General features: G+C 38.3%; 1 protein-coding gene across 1 annotated transcript in view; it reads left to right on the forward strand.

The window, feature by feature from the left end:
* LOC147608704 (uncharacterized) overlaps positions 1 to 8,624 on the forward strand; it is a 12,271-nt gene extending 3,647 nt beyond the window's left edge. The window contains exon 3 of the mRNA XM_086788299.1: positions 7,965 to 8,624. Within this exon, the coding sequence (XP_086644425.1) occupies positions 7,965 to 8,624 (660 nt within the window). The remainder of the gene's footprint in view (positions 1 to 7,964) is intronic.
* Positions 8,625 to 10,427: the final 1,803 nt, after the last annotated feature.

Raw genomic sequence — 10,427 nt, forward strand, 5'->3', positions numbered from 1 at the left:
TTTTAAATTTCCATCTTGGGCAAACATTATCTCCAAGCATTCATGGTCACACAAGGAACTTTTAATTGTTCCCTAGGTAGTGAATCTCTAAATATATAGGAAAATTCTAGAGATTTTCTAGTTACGTAAGGTGGGAATTCTTATATAGAACTAGGGAATTAAATTTCCCAGGTACTCAATCTTATATATCTAGAAAATATTGGTCATTATCTAGGGAATCTCAAAGTCTAGCTAGGAAATACTCCTCGTTATGTAGGGAATCTCAAAGTCTAGCTCGATATAAGAGTCATCTAGGGAATTGAAAACTTCCCATGTGGATAATATGGTTATGTAATTTCAGCATCAAATTTCTATATATATCTAGAAAATATTGGTCGTTATCTAGGAAATCTCAAAGTCTAGCTAGGAGATACTCCTCATTATGTAGGGAATCTCAAATTCTAGCTCGATATAAGAGTCATCTAGGGAATTGAAAACTTCCCATGTGGATAATATGGTTATGTAATTTCAGCATCAAATTCCTATATAGAGAATACTTTCCTATACATGAAATAGAAATTTAGCATGTTGTCTGCAAAGGTTTCATTGATAATTTATTTAATAACCTTTATAATTTATATTTATACAGCAACATTATTATATAAATCAAAACTCTCTCTCTCTCTCTCTCTCTCTCTCTCTCTCTCTCACACACACACACACACACACACACACACACACACACACACACACACACACACACACACACATGCACAGGGATGCACATGCACATGCACATGCATATGCTCTCTCTCTCTCTCTCTCTCTCTCTCTCTCTCTCTCTCTCTCTCTCTCTCACACACACACACACACACACACACACACACACGCACACACACACACACATACACCCACCTATATGATCAAACACACACCCCCACACATGCGTGTGTATGCACACGTGCACATAAACGTGGATTCTAAGGAATTATCTAATGAATTCTTTTTTTCCCCTATATAGAGAATGAACAAAAGCTCCTTCTCTCTCTGACTCTCTCTCTCTCTCTCTCTCTCTCTCTCTCTCTCTCTCTCTCTCTCTCTCTCTCTCTCTCTTAGCACTTAGTATAGGGGCTAAGGTTATGTGCCAAGGGGCAAAAACATTACAAGAGAATCATAATGAGCTGTATCATTTAGAATCAACAACTTTGACAATTAAATGGCTGAAATTTGCCAATGCTAGGCAGACTACCTTAGCAATCCTTGTTATCACACTAAATCCATGGGGTGAATACTGATCCATCAAGCACTCACAACACGATAGACAACTCAACTAAAAAGTACATTCCATTGAGAATGAGGCCTCTTATTAAAGGCAAGACGTAGTGCACATCAAAAAATACATAATCTAAAAAGATTACAGCTACACATGTATGATCGATTTTTAACATTTATATTAGGATTTAAGAGATCATTAATCCATGATGTCACATATATATTATCTGAAAATACCACATTGTCATTAAATTGGTGTTAAACTACTAATATTGATATGTCATATTTTTTGCCAAACTAGTGATAATGATTCACTTTTGGATACATGGCATAATCGATTATAACACTTGCTGAGAATAGGTGGAGAATCCACGTAAAGTAACTTCATACTAGCGTCAATTGTTGAAAATTGGGAGAGCCACTTCCAGCAGGGAGGTCACCACGGCACTGCGCGCTTAACCTCCACCACTCTAATCCCTTCCAAGCCACAAAAATTGGTGGAGGTGAGAATGGACCTAGTCTTTTATTACCTATAGATGATCCCATTGCTTGGGACTCTTTGCATGTGGGATGTAGGCGGCCATGCCACAACCTTCCAACACCCTCCCACGGTAGCTAGGACATAGGGTACCTAGAGGCTCTAATGATACTGGGCTCAAATGCTTCTCATGCTTTATCAAGGATGTCATGGTTGATACCCTTAGGATTTACCCACATATCCTTCTTTTTGACTCGTGATTACACGTATACTTGTCTAGCTTCTCAGGCATGCATTTGGATTTCATTTAGCTTTGTTTAGAGGAATTGGCAAGTTGACCAGCTCCATTAGCAACATCCCAACATGTCCTCCCTAGCTCTGATACCATGTTAGACATTGGGGGCCACTTCCTCACCCATCCCAGTAGTGTTCACACCAATGCTCGCTTAACCTCCACCACTCTAATCCCTTCCATGCCACAAGAATTGGTGAAAGAGGGATGAGAATGGACATAGTCTTGTATTACTTATAGACGATCCCATTTCTTGGTACTCTATGCATGTGGGATGTAGGCAGCCAGGCCATGACCTTCCAAAACACAAACATGTAAAGTAACTTCATATTAGTATCAATACTCATATTAGTAAGAGGGATGAGAATGGACATAGTCTTGTATTACTTATAGACGATCCCATTTCTTGGTACTCTATGCATGTGGGATGTAGGCAGCCAGGCCATGACCTTCCAAAACACAAACATGTAAAGTAACTTCATATTAGTGTCAATACTATTAAACAAGGATGAAGCTAGTCAAATGAATTTCTTAATGCTCCATGCACACCCACATAAGCAACATGATGTAGCCATGTAAACATGTATACTACTAGTGAGTGACTTAAACTTTCATATAAACACTAGAATGAGAAAAACCAATAAGAAAGATAGAATCTTTTATTCCAAGAAAAAGAGTTTGCATGTAAGGAAAGAAGTGTGATTTTGCAATATGATTCCCCCAATTTTCACATGGTTTTTAGATGGAGAAAAATAATAGAGTTAGTGCAAAAGAAGTATTGCAATTTTTAACATGCTCCCCCTAATTTTCACATAATATTTGGATGAAGAAAAATAAAAGAGGCAATGCAAAACTTATAGGATTAGGCCATACCATATCCATTCTTAGATCAAAAACAATTTACTAGTGAAAGTGTTGGAAGCTCCATTAAAGGAAAGGAACACATTTACTCACTAGTGATGTTTGTACATGTGTGGTCACAAAAACCTTACAATCCTTGAAGAAATAATACATTAAACAATGAATCATGTGTTATTGATATCCTCTTTGAGGCAGCTCCTCGAAAATCATTCCAAGAAGTCAAGATGTTGTGTTCAAAGGGGTGGCCCTCGAGTATATATGGGATGAACTACTTACTCGATGATTCCTTGCATTGTTAACCCATTCCTAGGGTTAATAAGAGCTACTACCATTATCTTATATCAAGGAGTCAAGGTAGATACACCAAAAGGTCATACCTTCAAGATATGAAGCAATGGTGTCCAAATTTATAACTTGGACGGGCGCTCGTAATGGTCTTATGAAATTCTTATGGCGATTTCTGCTTCAAGAGCATGTGGTAGTAAGTTAGGATGAAGTCCCACAAGTGATGTACTTCATGGATATATTATGAGAGTAGTCATTATAATTGCATTAGATCTCTTATGAGCTTAAAGTGTTCGATCTAAGTGAGTGTGAACACTTATGGCCATGTATATAAGTGAATATCTCTCATAATACAAGGACGCTTCCATTGTGAAATAGAGGCTTGCTCTTGTTAATCCTTTTGCTAATCTCTCTAATGCATTATAGTGAGTGTGTGTGAGTAAAGTGAGGTGAGAGGAGGGACGAGTACATATAGTACAACGTCGGCGGGGTGACAACACTCACGGGAGATACGGCGGGATTGCTTCTCAAGGAGTTGTAGAGCTTGGAAACCTCAAGTGTTACGATCTTGGCCATTATAAAGATCCTCACACAATAGTTGTGGTTCAGTGGTAATCTCTTGTTACATGTGTCTCAACAAGGGGGGTTTGGGTGAGCCATAACATGCATGAAAACAAAATATTTTACCTGTTGAAATGAGTGATGCTAGAGTGCCAAGTCACCTAGCCAAGTTATCCCACATGAGCTATTATAGCTTTGTTGTACTTTCCTCATATAAAAGGAGAACATTTGAAGCATTGGAATACAAGCACAACATCTCAAGTCTTTTTATAAGTACAAGTTTTCATCTTGTAACCTAACTGAACTTGAGTCTAAACTTAATTAGCACACACTCATCACCAATGAGTATTGTTCATTTTTATCCACCTTAGAGATTAGTGTTGTCATTTAGTATAGAATTAGATCAAGATTAGGATTTAATTAGATAATTTATCATTAGGAAGCTTGATCCATGAATTTCATCATGGTATCAAAGCTTGGTTTAAGCTCCCCTTTAGCTTAGCTCTAGCATTATTCTTCACTAATCACATCATTAGGAGACTTAATCTCATCTTATCCTATTCTTCCTCTTTGTGGCCCAAACTTCAAGTGCTTGGCATTGCTTCTCCTCTCAATCATTAGCCTAGTCCTCTTAGGAGAGTATTGCTCAACCCTAGGCTAATACACAGCCAAGAGGAATTAGACAATTTCCTTCTCTACAAGCAAAAACGGCGCATAGCTGCACACTGGTCTTTTCGTGATTTCTCCGCCTACACAAAACATTGGGCCAAGCCCTTCTAGCCCAAGGTAGGCAATGATATAAGCTTGAAACTGACCAAAGGAATTCTCCAATGGCGATGACCGGGGCAAGCAGAAAACCAGGCAAAAATCAACTTTTTGGGCATCTTTGAGCTGAGTTTTTAACATGAGCCTTTGACCATCATCAAGGGCAAGAAGTTCATCAAGATATCCCCATCCACCAAAAGCTTTCTCATTTTGTCCCCCAAAGTCTGTTGTTGGTAATATTATTGGTGTGAAAATGGATTAATTTTTTTGAAGGTTATAAGCGCATGAATGAAGAGCCATACAATGGAACACAATTGTGTTTGCTTCCTAGCATTACACCTTGGTAAAGTAGCAACTTATATTTTGGGTTTAAGATAACACATCGTTATCTAGAGGAAGACATTAATCTCATGGTAAAGAAAAAGTATTCATAATCCTATGTGTAATAAAATTGGGCATTCATAAAACACTATTTATAACCATTAAATTGAAAAACAAAAGAGTTTCTAGTTGAGCACATGATATTAACATAAAAAACATGGCACATGCATGTGAAACAATCAATGGGCATGCATATTACACCTCCTAAGAGTGGGAGGCTATGAGATGGCTGCATGAGTAGGAGAAAAGTTGCTTTTTTTGTCAAGATTGACCAATCTAGTCATGGAAACAATTGGAACTACATCAATAGCATGTAGAGATGCTCCAGAGCAGACAAAGGACCCATGTGAAGTGTCATTGAAAGGCCACAAGGAGAAAGGAAGGAATGTATCCTCTACATATTGTGTGTTTGGAGGAGGAGAGTTATTTTCTCTTTGCAAGTGGATGAGCACGGGCTGGAGGAGAGTTATATGTGCTCTCTGTAGGTGGATGAGCATGGGCTGCAAAAGAGGAGATGGTTGTGGTTAGATGAGAGTTGAAAGGCAATTACAATTGTTTAGAAAAAGATATGAATGTTTTGGTAAAAACTTTGCACCCCTTCACGAAAGGGCTTCCTCTTCTTCTAAATTCCAATTTCAAAATATTATTACATCCAATGCTTTAAAAATTTCAAGCATCTAACTACCACAACCACCAAATGGGGACACCTCAAATAAGACTTCATATGAGGTTTCAAAACTGTCTTCTAATATGATCCAAGGTGAACCATTACACATACAAGATTATGTAAGATCTCAATAAGGTCTTGATTTTATTAAACATTACTAGTACCAAAGACTTAAGGGATATGAAGCTCTTAAAGTCTGCAAACAAGATCTTAAGTTCTCACTTCATGATGATATGTGCATGAAGCAATTACTTGAAGATTTATAATTATGGAGGCTATTGTGTAGTCCTTCATGTCTCCACCAGGATCATTTTCTTAAAGTTATCATATTTAAAGCATGTAAGGGAAGTGCAAATAATGTGGGAGGTTGACATGAACCCATAAAAGTGATTGCAACAATAAATAAAACATTGAAAAATGAATAGAAAAAACAAGATACTCAATACTCAATATTGGGTCCAATCTGCCTCCACACACAAGAGTGAGCCCACGCTTCCTCTTGGTGTACTTAAATATATTTCATGAGAGTAGCCTTTTGGGCTAAAAAATAGTATACTTTTTACAAAAATGTGGACTTCTTCAAGAATAGTATCCTCCAAAAGTGGCTTGCTTCAAAAATAGCTTTCTTGAGCATGTAAGAAGCCAGACTTCTTTTAAAAATAGATATGAGTCTTAAACCTTATAAAAGTGTACATGTCTTGAAAAATAAAATATGCACTAGGGAGCTTTTACATGTTCCAATTAACATATATACATTGCTAATAAATATGAATAGCGTCCAAATAAATTAATGGTGCTTGTCGCCATAAAATCAAATATTATTTGTTGGTATTCAAAATTTATCATCTGAAAATATATTTCCTGACCATCAAGAGCTCGTCTCCATTATCTCGTCCAATGATCTGCACTTGCTAATATCAACTAGCCAATTAATTGATTAAAAATAAACATCCATATAAAATTTTATATAAAGACGATGCAGCCAATACTTCCTACACATGTACGGATTCACTCGCGTACGCATATATTATGGAAATGTGAATTGTGGAATTATTTGATATTTTATGTGATATTTATGGTACGCTCATTTTTCGCAGGTCGTGATGTGACTGGCTACGTGCGAGAGCGTGGAGCAGTGGTCGCATCGTGAAGAGCGAATAAGCGAGATTTAATGTGTCTTGTGTTTTTTGGTGAGCAGATCACTACACAGAGTAGCATGGGTGCGATGGATTTTGGCCGGTATGCGGCCGTTGGGTTTTGGTATGCACCGATGGTCGCCTGCCCATAGTTTCATTTAATTGAATTGCTACAATTTGAATGTAAATAGCCAAGCTTGGAGACGAAGTTACTTTTTGATATTAATGGCCCAAAGTGGAATGTATCAAGCTATTTTTGAGCACTTGCTTTTTGAAAATACATGCATGAGGAGCAGGGCTTTTGATGTTCTTCTTGTTTTATTTGCCAAGTTAGTTATGGTGATGGTGGTTAATCAACAGAGCATTGGTATCGGAGCTCAGATTCTATTGGCTAGCTTGTTACATCGTACAGAGCCTCCTTTACCCTCAGGAAGAAGCTATTGGCAAACAGGACATGTGCCCACCCATCCGCATGAGGCATACAACCGGAGGTCAATGGAGCGCACAAGGGGCTAGCCACACTGCCGCTATGGCTGGTTTGTCGTGGCAAGGAGAGGGACACTCTCTCCCCCCTTAAAAACCACCTTCTAAACCCGCCTTTTGCGTAAAAGAGGTTTTGCTGATTTCTCCACCTCTTCACAATCAGCTTCCATGGGTGCAATGAACCAGCCTTGGAGCATCTAAAACCACCCTTCAATCTTCAAATTTCGTTAGTTTTCTCTCCCTCATCATCGACGGCAATGGGCAGCCGGCTACGTTTCGTTTTCTTTATTCTACAGAGGTCGTCCTTTTTAAAATTGGGCTTTTTAACCAAGGCTCCAATCTTTCATTATTACGCCTTTGAATACTCAAATCCTTACAACAAGTAGACCCCTTTTTTTTTAATCAAAGCAAGTGGACCCCTTCTTCACATTATCAAAGCTTGACATTATCAAAGCTTATTCATATTATCAAACCTTCACAGAGGGCTTTTTCAAATGCCTAATATACCTCGTGGACATCCTTATATCTTCCCAATCATGATCTCGGCAACACCAATCAAGTCATCAATTTTGAAGAGGGTAATTCACAAGTTTATTTCATCGATGCTCGGGTAACTTCCACTCTCGGTTTTCAATTTTCTTCATCATGCCGTCATTAAGCGACAACTCGTTTGCAACACAACTCCGACATGGATACCCCTTTTCCTGATGCTGCTCTTCTCTAGAACAACAAATTTATTTGTTGCAACAACTTCAAGATGTTGAACGAGACCGTGACAAGTAACTGCGGGACTCGGAATATGAGGACGACCGAATTGCTAAAATTTTACGAGCCGCGTTCGACGTTCAACAAACCCGCAAAGAACAGAAGATAAGTCGTTGCTCCTTTACTTTTTCTCACTTTGATGGTTGCAATGATGGAAAAACTATTTTGTCATGGTTGAGTCAATTTGATGACTACTTTGTTGAAGAAATTTTTTTTGAGCGTGACAAAATCAAGTGCGCCACCAACCACATGAATGATAAAGCTGCTTTATGGTGGAATATGCTCCCCAATAGTACTAATCGCCCTACCACTTGGGCCATATTCCAAGAGAAGGTTAAAGAATCATTCTTGTCACCTCAGTTTCATCTTCACGCGCACCACGCATGGTCAAATTTCTCATGGATAGAAGGTGAAAATGTGAGTCAATATACTGAGCGTTTTTGGCAACACCTCTTAATCCTTCGCATGCTTGACGTGTCTGAAGCTTCACTTCAACGCAAATATGAAGATGGTCTTCAACGTGGTATACAAGCAAAAATTGACACTTTGAAGCCCTCTTCGCTCTACGAAGCAATTTCTTTTGCTCAGACGCGGAGAAAGAGTTTCAATCTATTGTCTAGATGGTTCGCTCTTCTCAAAAGGCTACTCAATTTTGCCAACCACAAGCAGCAACTCAAAATCGACAATTATCTTGGGTAACAAACAATCGTAACTTTCGTAAACCTTTTCTTACTCCACGCACTGACACGTCTAACAATACTCATGCACCCACTTTCGCAAATAAAAATGTATCTAATGTGGCTAATTCCAAGCGAAATTATGTAAATTTAAAGCCCCAGCCTAGCCACAATAGCGTGCATGCACCCTGTGTTGATTCACAGCCCCCAGAAACCCATCTTTTGTTATAAATGCCATAAAAGGGTCATAAACAGTCTTAGTGCCCTTTTAAGCTTCCAAAACGGACAACTCTAGCCGAGGTGAACAACATAGAATCTATTGATCACCTGGATTTAGAAGGGTGTCCCAATCTAAACCTATCTAGGATAATTCCCAACATAAAACCTGTGAATAAAAATATTCCATGAATTCTTTTAAGAATCCATAATTACACAACATGGGAATATATAAAATATTCCATGAATTCATCCTCAATAACATGCCCTGGGGGTGACAAGGAATTGCCTGTCACAAAATCATCAATAATAATCATGGGCTAGTATCCCTGTAAGATGTAGTTAAGGATGGATAGGCGGCGAGGGCATGACCAGGTAACCACCATTGAAAATCTTCGATGGGGGAGACCTTTATCCTTGACTAAATATCTATGATAAACATTACCTTTTCTTGTGGTTGTTTGGTCGCAGTCCAAAATAATCTCTGGTTCTATGATTTTAGAATCTTCATCTAATATAGGTGGGTCATCATATACTAGATAGGCAGGAAAAAGAACTCTAAATGGTTTCACGAGACTAATGTGAAAATAGTTATGAATATGCCAATGTGATGGAATATCTAGACGATAGGCATTGTCATTTATTTTGGCTAGAACTTTGAATGGGCCGTAAAATCTAGGGGATAATTTAATTACAAGGTGTTTATTGACACTTTTGAGTCTTCTTTTTTCAACACAAATCCATATATGATCACCTTGGTTGAAAGAAAATGGCTTGCGTTTCTTATTTGCTTGGTAGTATATTTTGTTTGAGATTTAGCTATAGTCTCATATACTTGTTGCAATATACGGTTGTGATCTCTAATGAAATCATCAACAGGAACAGTATGTGAAAGTCAAGAAGCAAGTGTCAGTAATTTCTTACCATACACTACTTTCAAAAGGAGCTTTTCTTATAGCTGAGTGTGGTGTTGTTGTAAGAAAATTGTAGTAAATGAAGATGTTGATCCCAATATGCTTGTGTGTGGAGATTATGTAAGACCTCAATAAATCAAAGATAGTACTATTAGTAGCTTCAGTCTGACCATAACTTTCAGGATAGCTGTTAACCACATATTGGTTAACACATTCCTATGATAACCATGTCCACACACTTATGTAATGGGCGCATGCACTATATTGTAAATTCTGTTATTTGATGAGGGAAACGCCCTAAAGAAGCTCCCAAGTATTGGGCTTCAAAGGACATACTATCGGATCTTAGTACGTTGGCCAAACAATAGAGAAAAGCCTTGTAACTATGTTTTGGGTGCCTCCGGTCACTTACTTGAGTGGCCTAGTGGGAAAAGGCTTGGAACTATAAAAGCCAATTTCTCTTGTTTGTAACTCATTCTCACATTTGTGCAATAGAAGTGCTGTGTTCTCTCTCTCCCTCTCTCTTGCACCACTAATAGGTGTGCTTAGGGTTAGGGTTTAGAAGTGATTAGTACTAATCACTTGTTCTCTTATGCTTTCCTCTTGCTTCTTCTCTCTCTTGCTTGAGTGATTAGGCTACCATCGCGATCGTCTTCCGTGGAGATACCACACTATCTTCACGAGAGAGATTGCAC

The sequence above is a fragment of the Cibotium barometz genome, chromosome 52 (genome assembly GCF_041138505.1).
Source record: "Cibotium barometz isolate CiBa-2024 chromosome 52, ASM4113850v1, whole genome shotgun sequence".
In the NCBI taxonomy this organism is placed as follows: domain Eukaryota; kingdom Viridiplantae; phylum Streptophyta; class Polypodiopsida; order Cyatheales; family Cibotiaceae; genus Cibotium; species Cibotium barometz.